Source organism: Gobio gobio (genome assembly GCF_949357685.1).
Source record: "Gobio gobio genome assembly, chromosome: 22".
NCBI lineage: Eukaryota > Metazoa > Chordata > Actinopteri > Cypriniformes > Gobionidae > Gobio > Gobio gobio.
The window spans coordinates 14314113-14338637 of NC_137118.1; the positions used below are offsets into that span (position 1 = coordinate 14314113).

The window sequence follows — 24525 nt, forward strand, 5'->3', positions numbered from 1 at the left end:
CGGGCTCAAAGTTGCTACTGCGCAGACTCGAGACCCAAGATGTCATCGCCGTAATTGGACACTGGCGGCTTCACTTACTTCAATAGGAGAGAGTGAAGGCGCGTCGTCCATCTTTTTAGGGTCAATTTTTTTTACCGATTCATCCATGAACAGCTCTACAGAAGCAAACAGTGTCATTATTCAGCTCGAAGATCTAATTGGTTGGTTTCTTTGATCCAGGTATTCAGAAACGGTATCTTTGTGCCAACTTTGGTGAACAAGGCATCACTGTTGGCTGCTGGGACACCTACAGACATGACATTGATTGTCAGTGGATCGATGTCACTGATGTGAAACCGGGAGACTATATTTTCCAGGTACCGTTTTAACTGAAGTGAACTAAAAACACAATTGTTTTTTTTTTACTAACATGACTCTGTCACACAGGTTGTAATCAATCCTAACTATGACGTAGCCGAATCAGATTATACCAACAATGTCTTGAAGTGCAAGTGCCGCTATGATGGATACAGGATATGGACGTACAACTGTCATACAGGTGAGTTGATTAGGAAAATACTGTAATGAAAGTCTGCCAGGACAGTTTAAAAAACATTAGAAGTAGGGATGGCGCTTTGTGAAGCTTCGAAACATTTGTTTCAAACCAGTTTGATCAAACGAGGATTTGTTACGTCACCACAGTTTTGAAGTGCTTTGCCGTTAGAGTACGATGATCTCTGCGAACCCATGAACCAGTGTCTGAATGGTTTTTACCTGATCTCAGATCAGTTTTATCTCTTATTGGCCAGTTTAGCCAAGCACTCCATAAAACAAACCATGCAAATTAATACAAAAGAACACATAATAGACTATTCATATTTAATGGTATTAGATTATTTGTTAACTGCATGTAATAGATTACACTTTCAATAAAATATTTGCAATTGGTTTACACATATTTTATGTACACTACCATTCAAAAGTTTGGAATCTTTTTTATGTTTTTAAAGAAGTCTATTCTGCTCACCAAGGCTGCATTTATGTTATTAAAATACAAAAAAAAGCTGTATTATTGTGAAATATTATTAAAATGTAAAATAACTGTTTTCTATTTGAATATATTTTAAAATGTCATTCATTCCTGTGATGCAAAGCTGAATTTTGAGCATCATTACTCCAGTCTTCAGTGTCACATGATCCTTCAGAAATCATTCTAATATGATGATTTGCTGCTCAAGAAACATTTATGATTATTATCAATGTTGAAAGCAGTTATGTCATTTTTTTTTTTAGGATTCTTTGATGAATAGAAAGCTCAAGAGAACAGTATTTATCTGAAATAAAAAGCTTTTGTAACATTGTACTACTGTTCAAAAGTTTTGGGTCGGTTAGATTTTTTTCCGAGGGGGGGGGGCTTAAAGAAATTAATACATTTATTCAGTAAGGATGCATTAAATTGATCAGACGATAGACATTTATAATGTTGCAAAAGCTTTATATTTCAGATAAATGCTGCTCTTTTGAACTTTCTATTCATTAAATAATCCTGAAAAGTTTTGTACACAACTGTTCAAAACTGATAATAATAATAATAAATGTTTCTTGAGCATCAAATCGGCATATTAGAATGATTTCTGAAGGATCATGTGACTCTAAAGACTGGAGTAATGATGCTGTAAATCCAGCTTTGAATCACAGAAATAATTTGCATTATAAAATATATTCAAATAGGAAAAAGTTCTTTTAAATTGTAAAAATATTTCACAAAAATACTGTTTTTGCTGTATTTTGGATCAAAGAAATGCAGCCTTGGTGAGCAGAAGAGACTTCTTTCAAAACCATAAAAAAAAATCTTAATGAGTCCAAACTTTTGACTGGTAGTGTAGTTTGTTACACGGTTTTGGCATTTTGAGAGCTTTGAAACAATGATTTATTTTGCGAAGCAATTGGTTCAATTAATTGGGAGTTTCGAAAGTGAATAACACCACCTCTACCACTTTCCAGGTGGCTCGCGGAGTTCAGACATGGACGAATACCCCGGAATGAGCAACCAGTTGCACCTCAGATAGGAGACGGTGAGGAACGTCAAAGGCTCTCAGTGGAGGATGCTGCGGACTGTCACTCAAGACTATTCAAATATGACTGACCACTAGAGAGACTCCAGCACTTCAAAAGGCAGCGACCGCTGCTCTGTTAACCGACCTCCAAATATAGGCACAGTCGTTAGGTTGAAGTATAGCTCATGTTTTCACGGTCCTCGCTAAATCAAGCTTGCTTTGTTCAGAAGCTATTTAAATGTACTGTACTTATTGCATTTCTATGTTTGAAATGCTAGTTTATTGTTGTAGTGGTTACAGCCTCATGCTTTAATGTTCAAGCTTGGATCTTCCTTAAACTTTTAGATTCTTTCTGCATTACAACTCATAGTATCGCAAAGCTTGCAGTTTCATAAACCCAACCCCACTTGCGGCTGTCAGACTCTTTTGTGGTTAATTCAGCAAGCATGTCAAGTAATTTATTGTGTTCAGTCAGGGATTATATTTTGTGTATGCAATGTGAAACTGTAAGAATTTGTTGCAAATTTGTGACGCATCTACCCTCCGTTTTACGAGGGTACCTATGACCAGTTCAATGGTTTCCAGAACATACAATGTGTTTATGACTGAACAACACATTTGGTCAAACCATTGCATTGTTTTCTATATTAAAAGCGATTCATGTGCGTTATTTGTATTACCCATGTATTTCCAGTGCTAAAATGTGTGGAAACAAAGACGTGACAGAAATCAAAACCGCAACAACAAACATTTAATCAAAATGTAATAAGTTGAATTATCAAACAATTTTAAAACATCAGTGCAAAAATAAGACAAATATAGTAGAAACTTAGACTCCACTCCAATCTTAAATTACACACAAGCTAAACATGAAGTAACAGAAGCGGCATGAACTTCTTATGATCACAGTCTTTAATTATTAGATTCAATATTATGGTCCTGGAGCCATTTTCAGGAAATCCAATCAAGACATGCTTATTAATAACCACGGTCACATTCAACTTACACTAAACAGTGACATTTCACTACTTGCTTCAAAATGAGCAAAATAGCCTACCGGTCATTAAAATAAGATTTAAAGTAAAAAAAAAAAAAATAGTTTGAACTTGATGTCATGTTCATGAGAGCATGAGAAAACAAACAAGGCTGTTTCCTGCTAAAAATAATAATAATAATAATTTGGTTGGATAAATAAACACTCGAGAAATTCTCAAATGATTATTTAACAAACTATTTTCCTAAAATAGTACAGAACTCAAAAAAATTTAACTTGGGTGTCAAAATACATTTCATGTGTTTTAGATTTTCCGCTTCCTGTGAAGCTAAAAGAAAGCTTTGCAGCATCTCCGCTTCTCAGTCTGGATGGTGTTGTAGTTGATGCCGAGGACATTTGTCATTTGAACGAATAAAAACAAGACAGGAACTCGTGTGGATTTGTTCAGTTGGAGTCATTTCTTCAAGACTCCTCTCAACCCCAGTGCTCGGGTCACCATCCTGCGAGCCACCTCTGTGTCCGTCCGCGGCCTTTCCTTCACCGGCTGAATGAACTCTGTATGGGGCACACAACAACATCATACTCAGATATATTCTCATTTAAACTTGTTCATTATGTGGACATGATGTTTGTTTCTATCTATCTATCTATCTATCTATCTATCTATCTATCTATCTATCTATCTATCTATCTATCTATCTATCTATCTATCTATCTATCTATCTATCTATCTATCTATCTATCTATCTATCTATCTATCTATCTATCTATCTATCTATCTATCTATCAATTATTTAAAAATACATGCATGTTAAAAAATGTATTTATGTAAGGAATAATTGACGACAGGCCGTTGAATTATTAGAATAATGCACACCCGAGGTGGTGATGCGGTCACGACATCACGAGTATATATATTTTTTATAATATATAATATATTTATATATTATAGTCAGTATATATATTTATTTTTTTATCGCAAGCTATACACATCGATGATGATCTTATTTTTTTAATTTCCCAATTCAAATTAATTGTGATATTTTTGTACCACGAAAAATTTCAGGGTAATGCAACTTTTAAAAGTTAAAAAATGACTATTAAAAAGCACTTTTTCCCCCATTTTTTTTTTATCAAAACAACTTCACTGCTGAATATTTTAAAAAAAAAGTCTGTCCTCCTAATCATTTGGTGAGACTAACAAGCAGAAATATTATTATATTATTATATATATATATATATTATTATATATATACACACACACATATACATACATATACACATATATATACAGCTCTGGAAAAAATTAGGAGACCACTTAACATTGAGAAATCCATATTAAGTTGTCTCTTAATTTTTTCCAGCGCTGTATAAAATATATATATATATATATATATATATATATATATATATATATATATATATATATATATATATGGCAGCAGCTAAAGATATATAAAGGCTAACTACACCCAGCGTAAATAGGAACTAGATTCTATTTACACAGTGAAAATAACATTTTCTTAGCAATAGATGATATTTACACTAAGTGCAAATATCTGTAGATGCTATGTATTCTATTTACACCATATAAAAGTAGCTGTTCTTTGCGATATGTGTAAATAGTAATTACATGCAATTTATACTTTATTTTGACAGATACATACTATTTGCACCTCAATATTGTTGTACATTAACAGGATGCAATAATAACAGAGTGTAAATTATTATATTTATTTTATTAAATTAAATGGATGCCGCCTTAATGGGACAATAAAAGCCCCCCCTACACTTAACCCTAACCCTGTCCAATAAATCCTTTTATTATTATGAAGCATTTCTTTAGGCACTTTATCATTTTTAGAACATTTTCTTAATTTTTATTGAAAGTAAATGCCTTTCCGATGTGATATGTGATGGGAAAAGGGAGAAGAGTGAACTTGGCAAAAGGCGGATTCGAACCTGGGTCGATCACGTCAAAACCTAGATCCTTGAACATTACGCTTTACTGACTACACCACTGATTGAAATATGCGCTTCTTTTAATCTTGTTTGGCCCAAACAGGCATTGTTAGGCAGAGGTAGTGTGAATAGCACTTGCCAACAAGGCACGCTATTTGCACTTGGTGTATATATATATATATATAATCTCATCACGGCACCTATTAGAGGGTGGATATATTAGGCAGCAAGTGAACATTTTGTACTCAAAGTTGATGTGTTAGAAGCAGGAAAAATGGGCAAGCGTAAGGATTTGAGTGAGTTTGACAAGGGTCAAATTTTGATGGCTAGACGAGCATCTTCAAAACTGCAGCTCTTGTGGGGTGTTCCCGGTCTGCAGTGGTCAGTATCTATCAAAAGTGGTCCAAGGAAGGAACAGTGGTGAACCGGCGACAGGGTCATGGGCGGCCAAGGCTCACTGACGCACGTGGGGAGCGAAGGCTGGCCCTTGTGGTCCGATCAAACAGACGAGCTACTGTAGCTCAAATTGCTCAAGAATCAAATGAGCATATTATAATGATTTCTGAATTATCACATGATACTGAATAATGGAGTAATGATGTTGAAAAATGTAGCTTTGACATCACAGAGATAAATTACATTTTAACATATACTAGATAGAAATAGAAAAAAAAAAACTGTAATACATTTTACAACATTAATGTTGTATTTTTGATTAAATAAATACTGATTAGATAGTTCTTCAAAACCAATTTAACAAATCAATTGTTTCACCACTTAAAATTTAAATTTCATAAAAAGGTACAAACTATTATAAAAAAATTTTTTTATAAACATAGCAAACCAATAATTACAAAAAGTACAATTTTACAGACTTTCTCAGGTGTTTGAACCAGGTTTTCCTTTATCTTGTTCATTGACACTCGAATCTTCTAATATAAAAATCACCATATTTCTGAAAGACATTTATTCTGTCTTAGCCTTCATACCTGCTCGTCTGGCTGCTTTCCACTTCGCTTTCTGGCTCCCCTCTAGCAGCGTGCGGGTCTTCAGTATTGGATGCTTAAGAGAGAGTGCCTGTGTAGCTGAAAAAAAATAAATGTGTCAGTCAAACTATGTATAAAGGATGATCATTCTTGATCCGTGAATGGAAAAAATACTGCCTAATAAAACAATACCTGCCGACTGACTTGAAAATATACCGAGAGCATGAGTGTTATCAACCCACTTGATCTTCATCCCCTCTTTACTGGAAACAGAAGTAGACCGATTTATGATAACAGATTTATGGATTTGTATTATTATTATTATTTCACTCACATTATAAGGGTGACGTATTACCTATATTCAGTAAAAGCATCAAGAAGGTCGTCTGTTTTAAACAAGGAAGGAAAGTTGTAGATCTCAATGACGTGGCCGAACTCCTCTGGGTCAAGCCAGATGTTTGCATAGGCAGGGAAATCATTGCAGGTGTTCAGTATGGTGATGTCCCCACATATGAGTTTGGCTTTGATCTGAACAAGACAGAATGAATGACAAAAACAAACAGAATAAAGATGATGGTAATTACGGTAAGAGATGCACCGGGTCTCATTTCCCAACCATGCGTACGCACAAATTTGTGCATGAAATCAGAAAGTTAACAAACAAATTCCGTACTAATATTCATTCTAAATTTCCAGAAAATAATAAAAATAAAATGCAGGACCAACTGAAAACATGTATACACAAAAATCACACTCTGGGTGACCTTATAAATGTGTTTAGGGCTGCCACTAACGACTATTTTTTATCAATTAATCTATCGACTAATCTATCGATTAATCTATCGACTAATTTATCACAATAATTTTCAACAATTTTACTAAAAAACTTTTAATTTAACTTGCAACTTTGGCATTCAGTAGTGTACTATAAAAAAGTATAAATGTATACAAGCCCTTGACAAAAATGTAAAACTAAAAGAGTAAAAATGTAAAAAGGTACACATTTGTAAACCAACATAACAAAAAAAGAGAATATCAGCAAATACTTTTTATATAGAATAGTGATGTCACAATACCAAAATTATGACTTCGATACGATACCAGACTAAAATACCTCAATACCGATACTAAATCAATACCATGGCAAAAAAACAGTAAAAGTATTTGAATAACATGACTATTCATTGTTTTATCGTTGTTTTAGGGTTAAAAACCCCCCCCAACAAAACTCACTTAGCCGGCATGTTCCTGTCCTGCCCTGCTTCACACAGAATATGAGCTCCGGCCCTTTAAGAGCTGCACGGATCAAATTCATTGTAACACCTGATTTCTCATTCAACTCTGTATACGTTCAGTAAAGACATATCTGACTGCGTTTACCCGAGTACTCGCCAGGACGTGCATTTGTACAGCTTTTTTACCATTCAAAAACCCAATAATCCGCAAAACTGGCGTCGCGATCTTTCTGAGTGAAAGGCGTGTACGCGGCTGCGGGCGCTTCAGGTCACAGTCCGGCAGCACGCTTGCGCGCGAGCATGTACCGGCCGTGCCGCACTTCTGTTGCGGTCTTTCCTGAGCTGCGCGTATATATTATATGTTTAGTGAACGGTGGAAGCTGAGCTCACACACAGGTTCTCACTCCTGCCGTCACACATCGAGGCAAAATAAAAATGACAGCACTCTAATAAGAGCAGTAAGTTATTTCTTAAAGTACTGGTACTAATACAATTTCATTTCATATTGTACCCAACTTACCCAGTCTAAAAATATTGACGTCAACTAATTAACAGCGTCGACACAGTCGATTGTATCGACCAATCGCGTCAGGCCTAAATGTGTTAAAGCCACAATATGTACTTTTCACCACTAGAGGTCGCTTATTTAAAACAAAGGCGTAGCTTGATGACGCCTTGATTTATTCCGGTCATGCGCATGTGGGGTGATGTTTTATCATAGATACATTTGAGTGTGTTGAAAGTTATGTTATAAAGCTACTCTGTGCGTTCGCTCTGCGGCTACTTTGAGACACTTGTTGCACACTGCAGTAAGCTAGATCGATATTAGGCATGGTAAAACATGGTACTCACAGTAAATCAAGGAAACGAGATTTAAAGGAACACGCCGACTTTTTGGGACTTTAGCTTATTCACTGTATCCCCTAAAGTAAGGTAAGTCCATACTAGGGCTGAACGATACATCGAATTTTCATCGTCATCGCGATATGAACTCGCGCGATGAACACATCGCAACCGACAGCCTGACACGATGAATAAGGGAAAACTGTTTATTACATGCGCCAATCTGAGTAACGTATTCTGAATACTTGGATTACTTCCGCATTGAATTGCATTTTATAAGTCTAAGAATGCGGCCATCAAATCCTGCTTACTAAACATATATTATAAAATATTTAGCTGCCGTCAACGGGGTCAACGGCGCTTGGGCTGGTAAATCAGCGCATAGGAGAATGTAAAGTTGCACGTCAACTAAGCAGGGCACCGGCGGTGGTCGGCCAAAACACCTTTTTCTGTTTGTGAATGCTGTTTTACGTGAATATTAATGACACGAGTGAAGCACAAAGCTTCATTTACAAAATAAATAATAGGTTTGCAATTAAATGTTACATCGCAGCCATGGAAACATGGATTCAGGCTGAACGAGAGAGGAAGCTTTGTGTGGTGAGACAAATTTAAGATTGCTTGCGTTTTGCTATCTGGTCACACGATTTTCCTCAAATTTAACAATAGGCTTAGGCTTACTCCATTTTATTCTACTGGACATGGAATCTCTTATTTGTTTCCCCAAATCCTAATTTACGTCTCTCACAGGGGATTAAACGTGTCTTCCTTGTTTGATTAATTTAGGAGTAGCCTAGGCTATATTTGCATCATTTACTGTGGTAAAGTAGAAAACGGAGTAGGACAGATACATTTTACTTCAAAATTTACTTTATTTAACACAGTTTGTGCTTGCTATTAGACTTGGTCAAATTTATGTGTAGCCTTTAGCGTATTTCATACACGCCGGAGATTTTTAGTTTCGCTTTCTCTCAAAGCGCATAATCAAACAAAGCCTCAGTTCTTGACTCTGCGGAAGATAATTTCGTTCTTCACATTTTACTACAAGTAGCCTATCAGTTTTGGAACATCAGGAGAAAACATTAAGATATCAGAAAACGATGCTTCTTTCCTGCTCGTGTCTTCCCTTTCAGCGCAAAGAGGCATGACGCACGTCTGTGAGGAAATATAAACAAATTTTTTCTTTAACTAATATTTAACTAATACTATTTATATTTCGATTATTTACAGATATTTATTTAAATGTTTTACAGACTGTAGTTTGTTGTTTCACTGACGGAAGTAGGCCTACTAAAATAAACACGCATGTTTGAGCCTTTTTTTTTCAAAATGTAGGCTATTTAATTGAGGTAGCCTATATAAATATATATATATATATATATATATATATATATATACACACACATGTCAATCTCAATTTATATAAAATATATAAACGAATAATATATTTAACGAATATATAACGAATTTATATATATAATATAGGCTATATAAAAAAAATATATAGGCGTGCCTGCGTGTATAGCCGCCACCCCAACCACCGCGGCACTGCACAGTTGCACTGCCGTGTTATATTTCGTTCTCCCTTCTCCTTCTTTAATATGAAATTCTGTTTGAATTTCCAAGATAGAAACGATTTCTTGCCCTGGCTCTGTTGCTCTGGCTCCATCTCTACCTCTAGCTCCCGCTGCTCCTCTTCCGACTGATCACGCAAACTGTGCATTTTTTCGTTTTCATATTGGGGAGTTCTGAGAAATGCATTGAGTTGCCTTAATTTATTTAGAGAGTAAATAAACTCATGAAACAGAGAAGTAGGCTATGGTTAATGTCCTCCATTGATTTCAACAATGTGACTGTATTCTAAATATCAACTATTTAAATTGTAACTGTAACGGAATACAGTTACTAATAATATGTATTCTGAATACGTAATGCCGGTACATGTATTCCGTTACTGCCCAACACTGAACACGACCTATTAAAGCACTAAGACATGGGAACAGTATAGCTAACATTCACATTTGAATATTTATCGCAAGTCATATCATCATCGCAATATTAAACAATGTTATCGCACATCGCAGCTTTTCCTCATATCGTGCAGCCCTAGAACCATACATACCATTCTCATCTCCGTGCGTGCCATAACTCTGTCTGACGCACCCACCGTAAACGCTCCAGCTAGCCGACTGCTCAATAAGTGGCAAAATAACGCCAACATTTTCCTATTTACATGTTGGGATGTGATTAGTTACATTGTGTACTAAGACCGACAGAAAATGTAAAGATGCGATTTTCTAGACCGAAATGGCTAGGAACTATACTCTCATTCCTGCGTAATAATCAAGGAACTTTGTGCCATACCATGGGAGCAGCGGCGCAGTGATATTACACAGCGCCTGAAAATAGTCCCCAGCAGCGTGCAAGCAGGTTGTCACGTTGACGGAAGTAAGCCTATTTTAAGGCGCTGCATAATATCATTGTGCCTGTGCACCCATTTAGGGCCCTATGAAATCCGTTTTATTTTTTTCCCAAATTCCGTTTGATTTGTTCCCAAATTTTTCCGTTATTTCCGTTTTAGTTTTTGCTAATTCCTTTTTTTCCGTTTTAATTTTTGGGAATTCATTTTTTTACCCTTAACTGTTATTTTAGTCATAAAAAGAGTGTGTTTTAATGTTAATATTATAGAACATAAAACATAAAATAGGAATGACCTTAAATTTATTGAGGTAACAAACATCACATTTACTTTTCAGGACAAATACCGCATGATGCAACATAACACTGCACTCTAAGTACTTCAAGTCACAACAAAATATTAGTGCTGTGAATTGATAATAATAAAAAAAACTAATTAAACACATTTTTTTCTGTAATTAATCATGATTAATTGCAATTAAAAACATTGGAGTTTTTAATATTGTAATAATTTCAGTTACTCTCCAAATTAATGAAGAAACAATTTAAAGACAGTATATTTTAAATATGTGTTGTAATGGCATGTTTCATTTATGAATGAAGGCCAGTGTCACTGATACTAATGTCTCTATGAAACATTAATGACGTTACATTACAGTATAACTGAAAGCTACCAATTTCAACATTTATTAGGCTTTAAAAAAATTACTTTTAATTTAATTGAACTTAAAACAATCCTTACATAAACCCATTATAATAAATGTTATATTTACCCATGGCCTTCCCTGTCAGACATAGTCTACACAGAAATTGAATAAAGTTATCAACACCTTTCTTAACTGCATAAATAATAAGTAAAATATAGATGAATCATAATTAAAGCTACAATCTTCTCTGTTCACGTTGTTCTTTGAACATTAATGACAGACATTATCAGTGCTACTGTCACTTTAAGATCTACCTCTGCCGAACATGATGTGAATCAGACGCGCTGACCCGAGCATCTCGTTTTCTCTCAAGTTCATTTAAGCCAAGGCATTATTTCCCATACAGTACACTAAAGTGCATTAAAAACAAGGCAAAATACAGCAAGTACTCCCCGTGAGGGAACTGCTCGGCTCGGTACTGAGGGCTTAGCGTTGAGTTTCTTAACTTTTTCGCTGACGAAAGCAGAGGCGTGGAGAGCCGCTTCGCCATACTTTCATTGTTTTAAAGGGGGAGCTGAAATAACGGGAGGTGTTGTGTCGCTCAGATTTGCTTCCCCCGGTCTGAAATTCCGCGTTAACTCTAGATTCCGTGTTAATATGCCAATTCCGAGATTCCGTGATCGCGGAAATTATAGGGCCCTATATGCTGGAATGAGAGAATAGTTCCTAGCCATATCGGTCTAGAAAGTCGCAACTTTTCATTTTCTGTCGGTCTTAGTTAGTACACGATGTAACTATACACATAACAACATGTAAATAGGAAAATGTTGGCGTTATTTTGTCACTAATTGAGCAGTCGGCTAGCTGGAGCTGTTTACCTCCAGACTTTGTGCTAAGCTAGGCTAGCGGTGGGTGCGTCAGACTATCTAACTTATCTAACTCTGGGGATACGGCGAATAAGCTAAAGTCCCAAAAAGTCGGCGTGTTCCTTTAAACAATAAGACTAACTGTGTTGAGCTGTATAACAATGATTAGTTTTCTGTCTATGAATGCATCCAAACAGTTGCTCACCTGTCTAATAAAACACACAATGAATAAAAGCATCTTTGGTGTTTCCATGGTTTCTACAAAATAAAACCTCGGAAATCGAGGGTAACGCGGGTATAGACATCTGCCGGAATATGGTAATACGATATCACAATAATGAACATGCACGATATTGTTAAACACATTTGCTGCGTCCCAATTCGCATACTATCCGTACTAAATAGTATTCGAAAATAGAATTAGTAAGCCCAAATCGTAGTATGTTGAAAAGAGTATTCTAAAGATTCCCGGATGGTGCACTATAACGGCTGATATTGCCCACAACCCATTGCGAGATGGACGAGGATTCGATTAGAACTACAAAAAGTGTTAAAAAAACTACAAACATGACGGTTATGCGGGTCCGACGGTTAAGTGGTTAAGTAGAGAGGGTTAGATAAAGGGGTTTGAGTGAGCAATCATCAGTATTTAACCTAACAAAAAAATCATCAATTATCAACATTATATTTAACCTGCAGCAGCATTGTGAACTTTTGTAATGATACGTTTGGCCATTAACTTTGCAAACACATGAGAGGAGACTCCGCATTAAAAGTCCCACGAATGGTAGATCAACGTGCTACTACATTTCTCTCCGATACGGTAGGAAATTAAATTGAACGTGGCAGTGTTAATTTTGACAGCATATTTTGATTTAGTTTTAGTCATAGTCTTTTGACTAAAATGCCATTTAGTTTTAGTCATATTTTAGTCACCTGAATTGTTTTTAGTTTTAGTCTAGTTTTAGTCGACTAAATATCATAAGCTTTTAGTCGACTAAATCTACAGTAGAGTTAGTCTCCTAAAATCTAATGAGTTTAGTTAAATTGTAATACATTAAGCATTTATTACAGTATTACATAACCGACTGTCACTTGAACTGACATTTTGACATAATTTTGTTTTTAACATTAAAAATTCACAAAAGAGAGCTCAATTCACTTTTTCGTTTGTTTTTAAAAACATCCATATAGTTTGTATCTAAAACAGAAAAAATTTGTATTTCTGTTTTAGTTAGTAGCCTATATCATGTTGAGCTAAAGATTCAAATAACTTTTTTTTTTTATTTTTTTTTTATTTCAGTTAACATTTATTTAATTTTAAGTAACAAAGATTTTTTTTATGGTTTTAGTGAACTATTATAACCCTGATACTTTATTGAATATGTGTTAAATACTGGTCTTTCCTCCTGACTATGAATTAAATGGGAATGAAACTAAATACAGTTTATTGTGTAAGCAAAAACGAATATATAATGCGTGACTTTTAATTATAAACCAGCTGGAAATACACCGGGACTCTTATTTGGAAATGTCTGAGCCTCTATTGTAGTTGTAGGAGCTCATTCAAGTTCAGATGAGGGCGATAAAATATGCTACAACCGTCTAAAACACATTACTATATAAACATCGTAAAGTAAACATTGTCCTTATTCATCAGCATTAGTTCATAAACAATTGCCTGGCATAAATGTGTGTTATTCATTGATTGTAAGCCGCTCTGGAGCGCTGGATTGGGGATGCTTGCGTGAGCCTGTAGAACGTGCAACAGCGCCGTGTTCTCCAGCGGTTAGATCAGCACGTCCAAATCAAATGTGCGCGGACATCAGTTCTGACTGGATCTCTTCCCTAATCGTCCCTCCCTAACATTTTCGTCTCGTTTTTATTTGTTGACGAAAATGAGAGTTGATTTTCGTTATAGTTTTAGTCATCTAACACTATTTTTTATTTAGTTATCGTCTCGTTTTCGTCAGGGAAAAAAGGTTGTTGACGAAAATTATGACGAAAATTATTCGTCAACGAAATTAACACTGGAACGTGGAGGATTTGAACTGTGACGATGATTGACAGGACAGTTTAAACGGTGATGGGATGCACGTAACTAAGCAACAGAGTCCGTTATAGATGACGAAGTAGTATGTCCCAAAGCTTGCATACTCAAAAGTATGTACTTTTTCTTCACAAAAAGAGTACATACTTTTAGGTCATAGTATAAGTAGGCGAATTGGGACGCAGCAATTCACTCTCTGACAGCAGAGGGCACTGATGGAACAGCAGAAATGCAGCCGTTTCTCCGGTAACCCTCGTAAACAAATCAGACTCGCGCTACTAAACACACAGCCATTCAGATTTCTGTATTCGCTACGGTGCTCATTACATAACCAAATACTTAATACTTAAAGACTTAAAGGCTATTCCTTTTCAAACTTAAACATTTTATATTTTAATCTGGACTAAATTACATGCCCTAGATATTGTTTGAATATGTTCAGATTCTTTGTTGTTCAGTCACACACACTTTACAATAAGGCTCCATTATTGAACATTAGTTCATTCATTAACAAACTGACAATGAAAAATACTTCTAAAGCATTTATTAACACATTATTCAAATCAAAAGTTGTAACTATTATTTAACGGACCTGAGCTAACACTAACAAAGTGCAAATAGCTACATTTTAGTTAAAAGTTATTGTTCTTTGATAATGTTGGTTAAAAAAAGCAGCTGTTAGTTAATGTTAATGCATTAACTAGTGAGACCTTTTTGTAAAGTGTTACCTATTTGTGTATTGCTTTATTGTATTTAAATAAAAGAAAGTTATTAAACCTGTTATAGTATGATAACACTTTTTTTGCAACTTAAATCAACTCAATATCGTGATAATACCGTATACCGTGATAAAAGCTTCAGCAATTAATCGCAACATGCCTACGCGGGTATAATGTCATTGATAGGCGACGCACGGACATGGTCCGTGTCCTGGTTAAAATATTTGATATTTAATTCTCTGGATTTCAACATTCTTGGAACATTTAGGATAATATAAGTACACAAGTGGTTCTAGTGGTGTTTGGATATTTTACTCCAAAATTCTTACATATTGTGCCTTTAAATATGAATAATCCAAGCAATTAGTGTATGAGACTCAAGAAGTTACAATACCTCAGAGAGCAAACCTTCATCAAAGCCCTGCTGCTGGAGTGTCGCATCAGTGGGAAGGACCGTGTTGTTGGCACAATTTTCATCTGCCTTGTCATCTAATGTTAAAGACATGAAGAAAGACACAGTCTGGTCCCAGGCTGGAGGCCAAGGGGAAGGCCCGGACCTTGAAAGCTGCACATACTCCTGATCCTGATCGGCCAGTGATTGGTCAGTGCTGTCATCTTCTGTCTCCTGATTGGATACAACATCAGAATCCTCCGATGATTCCTTGTGATTCGGTTGTCCCAGATCTACCTTATGTCTCCTAGGGCGTGGAACGTAAAATGCCTTGTCTGGGCGTCTGGCTCTCCGTCTGTTGCCTTTGTCCTCCATTTCCCTGTCTCGACTGCATGCTTGTTCATGGGAACTTCTCCCCGTATGATGCTCTTCTGGCAATCTATCAGATGCACCACAATAATGAGACACCAAATCTCTGTGAGCATGTCACGTGACATTAGATCTGGCAGCTTTACCTGAGGTCGGAATAGCACACCACGACTCTGCGGGCGCAGCCCTCACCCACAGAGAAGGTGCAGAGGTCGGGGAGATCAGCAGTGGTTTGGTGAATCAAGAAGCGAAGTCGGCTCGGGACAGGCGGGAAGAGTAGAATGCTACAATTGGGAATTATTAAAAGATAACAATATAGCATATTGCAGTCAAAAATTATTCAGAAACCAGATATATGTTTTTACTAGTGGGTGCAGGACATTATAGTTAATTTATGCAAGCGAGGATAGCAAAATAAAGTAAACTGTGACGTTATACCCAAAAATTCTTAATACCAGTAAAATTTATAAAAATGTGGGAACAGACACTTTGACCTGACCATGTTTTGCTTGAGTGTTTTTTCTTTAATTGTTAATGTGACATTTCACACCACAGACAGAACAAAATTAAGCATTGCTTGGTAATTGGTTGACCTAAATTGGTATGATCAAATTGTGTGCTTAAATTTAACAGCTGATTGGTTGATTGTAATCCATTACATACCTTTCTATCAAAGTTATCTGACATTATCAAGATTAATGTGTTCTGACACAATTTAAAAGTTTCTTGAGAGTTCTTGTCATGTTTTATTACCATTTTCTAAACTATAGCGAATAAACTGTGATAATGTGAGAAAATGTTGAAGGTGTCTGAATAAATTTTGGTTTGACTGTACATATAACCCCACCAATAACCAAGACTAGTAAGTATAAATATTATATGGGGAAGTATACATTAGAATCTACAGCTTTAAAGTAAGGACCTTCATGAATTATGGATCAAGCTAGTTTTCTCTATGTGCAAAATGTGTTCTGTTCTAATGACGATTGATATTTAAGGAGAAAAATGTATTTCTGGAATTAAAAAAGACTACATAAATCATTAAAAACCTGGTTAAACGAAAACAAAATCTGTAAAAGTATTTTCAATAGAAGAAAATGTTTGAAGTAGAAGTAAAATAAATTGTCAAACTTTTTTTAAAACACCACTTTAGAAGAAAAAAATGCATATTGTTATGTACTGTTAAGTCGGATGTTTGAGAAAATATCACTAACTTTACCAATTCTTTCAGTTTTTTGAAAAAATTTACTTAAATGTGTCCTTTGGTGTGCCATAGAAAAAATGGTGTCACACCTAAGGACAACAGAAATAAACACTTTTATAGTGATTCCAAAAAAGTTACATATTTAAGCAACTCTGAGACAAAATCTTACCATGTGCACATGTCATGGGCTTCACAGTAACATGACCCAGAATGGGGTCCTTCAACTAATTAAACTTGTCAGTGGAATTGCCCGATTTAAAATCAGGATATGGTGTCACACCAGAGGACATGGTTTTTTTCAGTGACAAAATGTATCAAGTTGCTTTTAGAAATATATGGATTGTCATTTACTAAAATAGACACTTGTAAAATAAAAATATGCCCGAGGTATTTATTAACATTTGTATGCTTTTCTTTATAATTTTGTAATTCATTGAACCATGCTTGAGACATGCTCATAAATGTAAAAAATCTAAAGACAAAGGTTTTATATCAACTGGTCCATGTAAGACAAAGAAACGTATAACCAATTACTGCATTTAAATGATGACAATACTAATTATATTTATTTTTGTCTTGTGTGACAGTGAAAATGCCATGTCACGTCAACAACCCATCCTATCCATAATAACCCATAAGTTATACAAGGAACTACCACACACAAAAACAAAAAACTTATAAAAGAGAATGCCCCAGCACCCTGCTAAAATGACTAGCTTTCCTAATAATGTTGGTGAATATTATTACTGACGGCTGTTAGTGTTCCCATCCTCAGATGTGTGATGAAGTTACCTTTTCAGCTCATTTTTTTGTTGAAAAACGTCCAGCTCCTCGCGGACTGTATGGATAAATGCAGTCTCTTGTTTGGGGAGGTAACAGCCACTGACGCAAGGAAGAGCCAGGGTGCTGGAGGATGATCTTTATCCACAGAGACTTGCTTTCAGTCCTGATTTCATTTCATATTAAAGAGCGGATCCGTAACTTACATCATGTTTAAAACATCACAATACAGAGGTCGCTTGTGTTCGTTAAGTAAAAATAAAGAGATGAATTCACCTTCAACCTAAAATTAAGGCACTTTAACGTTATTTTATTACCACGGGCTCATGCGTCAAATACAAAAAAGTAACTTATATGAGGTTAAGTGATTGACATTAAACATCTGCTCGTGAATCTAAGCGCGAATTTAAACATTAGCAACTAGCTTAGCGCATCATTCACTAACATTATACGCGTTTCAAGACGAGACTGGTTTAAACAAATAAATGTATGCCACTCTTTAAAGACACATTCAAACACGATTAAATCCCAGTTAAAAACGACAGCCGCGCAAACACCCTAAAAACACTGAATTTAACTGACACCTCTGACGTCATTAAGAGTTTCGGTGTAAAGCTTTTCAACCCCTCTAGCGGTCAGGGGTGCAATAACAAGTTATTTTAGTCACTATGAAATATTGCAGTATTTACTATAGATGATTTATCAGTTATTTTAAAGAAAATCTCTTCTTTGATGACGTGTTTACTGGCGTGAGGACAGCTGTCACTCACACCACAATGGCAAACCACAACCACAGGGAATCCAATCGATTCCCTGTGGACAAAATCAAGTCCCGCCAAACAGAAATCCTTTCATGTCTATTTTAATGCCAACTAACATGGAATGTTTAAATGAACACAAAACATTTGTTCAAGAAAACACTATTTATTATACGATACATAGTTTAAATAAGTGTCAAAAGATTTTCAAAAAAGACATTATGATACAACACTGATAAAAAGATTTACGCAAGAAACAGGTTAAACGGACAGCAGTCTGAAATACAAGCTGGATATGCAATATTAAATGCAAGCCATGCCTTTTAAGGATTTATGGCATTTGTGTGAAATAAGGATTATATGGCAGACCCAAATAAAAGTACAGTAGTTCATTGGTAAATATAGTAAAACGTAGTGTTAAAAAATAAAAGGGTTTTTTTTGTAGAGGGGAATGGAACAATGTTATAAAGAAACTAAACTGTTTATTCCTTAAAATCAATAAATACAACAAACTGTCATTATCAGTCTCAAATTTCCATACACACATAACCAAAGTTTCGGCATGAATGTATTGACAGGTTTAACAAGCACATATTTGAGCAGATATCTCAAAACAAGATTTTTACTATGAGAACGCAGTTACAAACGATCCTAATAATCAAGATGCAGAGACAGAACATTGTGCACTTAATATATACTTCCCATTCAAGACGAGTATATACAGAAAACAAGAGACAGGAAATCAAATGCTGCAATATAAAATTACATGGCACAACATAGATTTAAAATAACTAAAGCCGATAACTGAGGGAAAGTTGAATTGGAGAGTTTTCAGATACATTATACAAGAGTTTAAGATACATTATATAATTATATTATATAATCACTCTCTCTATTAATGAATCAATGGTCTGAAAATAAAGGTATACTATCTACATTTAAAGCAATAGGGCTGTGATATCATGATGGAGAAGCAGGTACTGAGTCCAGCAGGCCAATAAACACGTTCCAAACACGATCCTGCAAGAATAAATAAAACATTGCATTATTTCAAGATTAACTCATTTATTGTAAGTATGAACCAATGCACTTCCATAAAAATGGGATATCATATAGAAGTGTGCAAAAAAAAGTCTTAGGTCAGGAAAAAAAAAAAGGACTTACCTTTGGTGTGTTTTATCTTGAACCAATACTTCTATCCTCAAAAATAGTGATCTCCACCTTTAAAAACTCAAGTTGAGGAAATAAACACAGACATGAAAGTTGACCGCTCACCTACAAGACAATCTCTTGAATATTAAATTTTAGCAAAGACGTAAGACTAAACTAAGGTTTTCCATATCAAGTACAATTTGTATGAAACTGAAACATGGGGAAAAACCTCTCATTACTTTTCCTTGAGCAAGACATCTTTATCGGATGTCTTGAGGAAAATACTACTGTTCAAAAGTTTACATTTCTTTTTTTATTTATTCAGTAGCAATCATTGTGATCTTTCAGAAATCATTCTAAATATGCTGATTTGCTGCTCAAGACACATTCCTTATTTTTATCAATGTTGAAAACAGTTGTGCCGTTTAATATTTTTGTAGACATTATAATTTTCAAGATACTTGGATGCATAAACAGCATTTATTTGAACTAGAACTCTTTTGCAACATTATAAACGTCTTTGCACTCACTTTTGAGCAAAGGAATGCATCCTTGCTAAATAAAAGTATTCATTTCTTTGGAAAAACTTTTGAACGGTAGAGAAGTTACCAGAATACAACAGCAATTGTTTCAGGTCAGGAAACACCTTTTTTCACCATGGGACAGAAAGACCCACGTTTTCAGGTAGGAAAGGATACAACCCTGAGTCCCCTCTCTATGGGGTCAGTCAGGAGAAGCCCAAGAGGAGCAAAGATCTTCTCATTCTGCTCCTGGATGTACTTGGCAATCTTTTTCAGCACCTGAACAAATTAACACATTGTTTTAAATCCATATCGACAAGGTCATATCGATGGCCTACAACTCTGTCAACTCACTTTCTCATAGTGGGTCTCCATGCAGAGGAAGATTGTGTATGCAGTGAGGCAGGCCAAACAGCCCTCCAGATATGACCTGCCGCCCAGCTTCTCGGCCTCTGCATAGAGATTATTCAGGGTCTGCATGGTCTCCTCAAACTGCTGCCTGTCAATCTGCAACAACAAAACAATTATCAGCATACACACTCTGTGAGAGGTAATAACTACTGGACGACTAATCATTAAAAGATTGCGATCTTGATTTAACCACCCACGCAATCCTATTCCTAAATGTCTATTAAACCTTTCACAAGTACCCCCCAGAGAGAGCAGTTATCATGAATAAGTCAACACCTTACAAACAGTCTTTCCAACAACACAGTATCCTTATTTCTGTCTTACAATAACTCATATTAAATCATAGAAGTACTGGGATAAAAGTGTATAAGCTCATACTTCCCATGGAGAGCTATCAGTACCACTCAAATTATAACGCATTACAAGCTTACTGTTGTGAGGCAGGGTAAGGTAATGAGGTTTTGAACACTGGCTGGTTATGTACTTACTCAAAAATGTATCTTTTTTTTAACCAAAAAAAAAAACAATTAAGGACTGCAGCTTTAAGAAAATGTATCATTCATTCAAGAGACTCGTTCATGAACGCTGAGTCTTTATCATTGAATCCTTCATTCAAAAACGTATAAAAAAATTAATTCAAATTCAACTTTAATGACAGATGGCAGGAGGTAGACTATAAGCTGCAGTCAAAATACTGAATCCAATATTGACACGCATACGATTTCTTTGTCAAATGCTTACTTTCGGTTAAGACATGTGTTTCCTAAGACACTCGCCAAGACGGTTATTTGTCATACTTTTATGTGTATTTGTCCATTTAAGCGCAAGCCCAACATCCTCTGTGGATGAAGCATCATATGCCACACACTAAACGCATCGCTTTCTCATGTTCAAGGCGGCAATGCAAAACAGTGAATCTAAATCACCATACGGGCAAAAAGTTCACTTCAAGAATGAAAACAGTGGCATCGATGTGTTTTGCTGTACAAAAAATGTGCAAACAGAAACAAAGGGCGATCTATATTATATCTTTCCATAACACAGACTTTACACAAGGAAAAATACTGAAAATGTCTATACACAATCTTGCAGCCTAGGGTGAAGTCATTATACATTAATAAACATTTGGAGACAAATTTTGTCATTTAATGGAAAAACTATGAATGGCGCGGCAGGATCTTGAACAACTCTGCGCTTGTGCATGACTCCCTTTTTTTTTAATCGTCTGTTTGGCAACTATCGTTAATATTCTATTAATAATCAATGTTAATATATGAACTATGTTCCGCGCCGCTGCTCGTCAAAAGAAATGCTTCTTTCAATAGGAGGTGAAATGGAAGTAGCGATCTAAATTTTGGGGTGGCCAGTCAGACACCCATCTGGCTCCGCCACTGCTACACACCCTGCTCTCCAGCTCTGCCGGGAACTTGGTCTGAAACTTGCAGATGGTGCCGGAGGTGTAGTCTCTCTGCACGAAAACCTTGGAGGCGACGGCTGCTTGCCGCAGGTCCTGCAAGCTGTGCGTCTGGAGAGAAAACAAAAGAGTGTATTATTAAAAACACAGAAATCATTACATTTTAACCGCTAAAGCTGAAAACTTAACTAACGTTTTCCATTTCAAAATAATATGATTCATGTTATATTTTTCTTTAAAGTTTAACTTACTTTTCTCACCCTAGCAAGACATCTTTATCTATAACATACACTACCGTTCAAAAGTTTTTGAAAGAAGTCTCTTATGCTCACTAAGTCTGCATTTATCTGTATTAAAAATACATTAAAACAGTGGTATAGTGAAGTTATTACAATTTCAGTTCTCTATTTGAATAAATGTAATTTATTCCTGATGCAAGGCTGAACTTTCAGCATCATTCCTCCAGTCTTCGGTATCACATGATCCTTCAGAATCAGAAATCATTCTAATATGCTGATTTGGTGCTAAAATAACATTTATCGTGATTATTATGATCAAAGCTGATCATTAAAAACAGGAAATCATATCCGTATACACATAAACCTCACACAACGCCCTAATAGCAGCACCATCTTCAGATATGTTCAAATAAAACGACTGAAATCGGATGACAACATGAAGCTCGCTTTAAATATGTTACCTGGCTTTATATTCATACGAGTATACTGACAAAGACAATTTTATTTTACGAAAGTTAATGATCGACAAAGATAATTCTCTTTGACGACCACTAGAGAAGCGCTAACGTATCTAACAATAATGGTATTACAAAGAAGACACGCATGTAATTATCCGAATAGGATAATAAAACATTTAGTATAACGCGTTATTTCAGACGTCAATCCTTGTCAATGGACAAGAGGAAATTGTAATAAAATGTTTTTTATTCACATACCTCCGCCATGGTGGCTAGTTCTGCTCCTCTTCCTGTTGTTCAACCTCCTATCCTCTTCAAAATAAAGTCCGGTAGGAACCTTTGGCTTTATTCTTCAGTTCCGCTGCTACACCAATTCCAAACTAATGGCGATTTGAAATTCAAAATAAATGCCATCATTTTATTTTAAACGTTTTCATTCAAATTGGTCAACATAGGCAAGCACTTGTAATTCAAATAATATTGTAAACAAATAGAACGCTATAGAATATAGGCTAAGTGATTTCCGACACAGTAGTTAAAATAAGTAGGCCTAAATAAATAACCATGACTAGCCTACAATAACCAACCTAAGATTAAATGGGTTTTCGGAAGAATTAATGTTTCTGTGGTAAATTCAATTCAATGTGGTACAGGAGAATATGATAATTAGACAATCTGACAATTGGAAATAAAAATAAAATTACATTGTGTAACAGTTTCAGAAATTGAGTGGCAGAGGCATGTGGCAGAAAAACAAACTGTCTTTGTGATTCTGAGGTGGATTTAGTCTTGGATGCCACTTAAATGTAAAACAGACACTCATAACATAGTAATGTAGCTATTTGTTTGCCAGCATTAGGACAATATCATCAGAACATTTCGGAGAGGAGGACATTGTGTTCCTGTGAGAAAAGGAAACGTCCCAGTCCAGCTTACTAAAAGTGAACTGATGTTAATTCACGATAGCCTAACCTTCACTTTGATCACAGATGCATTTGTGACACTGAGCTAAATCAGGAGGAAACTATAATGCCTAAACAGCAGTCTCCATCTGTCTTTTTACAACAGAGAAAAGTCTTTATGATTGAGAATATAGGCTACAAGGAATCACTGTTATTTTACAGCAGTGGTTCAGTCATCCTTACATGATATATGATTAATCAGAAGGACTATTGGATCACCTCACTATGGACATAAAAAAGAATGACCTTTATGCAGAAAGTCTATGAGATCTGTAAAAAAAAAAAAAAACATTTGTCAGATCATATATTAGACAATATTTTGTAAAATGTTGCGCAGTGATATTTTAATTTTATTAGCATTCTGAGTGTATTGATACAATATCTGACATCCTAGTCTGTGTAACATTTTGTTTTTAATCATTCTATTTTGTTTTTTAATTCATGCCCCTCTATAGTGTTGTTTTAGTTTAGATCAATACAAGCTAGCATATTGCAATGTGATTGTCCTGTTTTATATATATGTATGTATATATACACACAGGTGCTGGTCATATAATTAGAATATCATCAAAAAGTTGATTAATTTCACTAATTCCATTCAAAAAGTGAAACTTGTATATTGTATTCATTCATTACACACAGACTGATATATTTCAAATATTTATTTCTTTTACTTATATTACTTAAGACCAATACAAAGAAAGGATTTTTGGAAATCTTGGCCAACTGAAAAGTATGAACATGAAAAGTATGAGCATGTACAGCACTCAATACTTAGTTGGGGCTCCTTTTGCCTGAATTACTGCAGCAATGCGGAGTGGCATGGAGTCGATCAGTCTGTGACACTGCTCAGGTGTTATGAGAGCCCAGGTTGCTCTGATAGTGGCCTTCAGCTCTTCTGCATTGTTGAGTCTGGCATATCGCATCAGCCTTTTCACAATGCCCCATAGATCTTCTATGGGGTTTAGGTCAGGCGAGTTTGGCCAATTAAGAACTGGGATACCATGGTCCTTAAACCAGGTACTGGTGTCTTTGGCACTGTGTGCAGGTGCCAAGTCCTGTTGGAAAATGAAATCTGCATCTCCATAAAGTTGATCAGCAGCAGGAAGC

At 35.6% G+C, this 24525-nt stretch overlaps 3 protein-coding genes across 3 annotated transcripts in view; 1 reads left to right on the forward strand and 2 right to left on the reverse strand.

Annotated features, from left to right (window-relative positions):
• The window catches only part of loxl2a (lysyl oxidase-like 2a), a 39085-nt gene extending 36198 nt beyond the window's left edge, over positions 1-2887 (forward strand). The window contains exons 12-14 of the mRNA XM_079804622.1: positions 220-356; positions 427-538; positions 1984-2887. Of these exons, the coding sequence (XP_079660748.1) occupies positions 220-356; positions 427-538; positions 1984-2048 (314 nt within the window). The 3' untranslated portion in view covers positions 2049-2887. The remainder of the gene's footprint in view (positions 1-219; positions 357-426; positions 539-1983) is intronic.
• r3hcc1 (R3H domain and coiled-coil containing 1) lies at positions 2710-18088 on the reverse strand. Its single transcript, XM_079804623.1, has 8 exons — positions 17777-18088; positions 17513-17666; positions 15663-15800; positions 15151-15586; positions 6334-6506; positions 6171-6241; positions 5982-6077; positions 2710-3585 (listed from the first exon to the last, which is right to left on the reverse strand). The coding sequence occupies exons 4-8, from the start codon at positions 15520-15522 to the stop codon at positions 3485-3487; spliced, it is 813 nt and encodes a 270-aa protein (XP_079660749.1). The 5' UTR covers positions 15523-15586; positions 15663-15800; positions 17513-17666; positions 17777-18088; the 3' UTR covers positions 2710-3484.
• A 259-nt stretch (positions 18089-18347) lies between these two features.
• On the reverse strand, positions 18348-22778 carry golga7 (golgin A7). The gene is made up of 6 exons (XM_079804892.1): positions 22712-22778; positions 21745-21867; positions 20286-20438; positions 20109-20210; positions 19423-19479; positions 18348-19278 (listed from the first exon to the last, which is right to left on the reverse strand). Exons 1-5 carry the CDS (start codon positions 22718-22720, stop codon positions 19435-19437), a joined length of 432 nt encoding a protein of 143 aa, XP_079661018.1. The 5' UTR covers positions 22721-22778; the 3' UTR covers positions 18348-19278; positions 19423-19434.
• Between the last annotated feature and the right edge of the window lie 1747 nt (positions 22779-24525).

Bases quoted from the DNA above. Each gene is read 5' to 3' on its own strand.
- r3hcc1 (XM_079804623.1), bottom strand. From the start codon at position 15,522: ATGGAGGACAAAGGCAACAGACGGAGAGCCAGACGCCCAGACAAGGCA. The intron at 6,507-15,150 runs GTATTGTAACTT...TGTCTTGTTCAG, and splicing joins ATGAAGGTTTGCTCTCTGAG to ATCAAAGCCAAACTCATATG. The intron at 3,586-5,981 runs GTATGAAGGCTA...TGCCCCATACAG, and splicing joins GAAAGCAGCCAGACGAGCAG to AGTTCATTCAGCCGGTGAAG.
- golga7 (XM_079804892.1), bottom strand. The intron at 20,439-21,744 runs GTGTGTAGCAGT...TTGTTGTTGCAG, and splicing joins CGGCAGAGCTGGAGAGCAGG to ATTGACAGGCAGCAGTTTGA. The intron at 19,480-20,108 runs GTATCCTTTCCT...GAGTTTTTAAAG, and splicing joins TAGAGAGGGGACTCAGGGTT to GTGGAGATCACTATTTTTGA.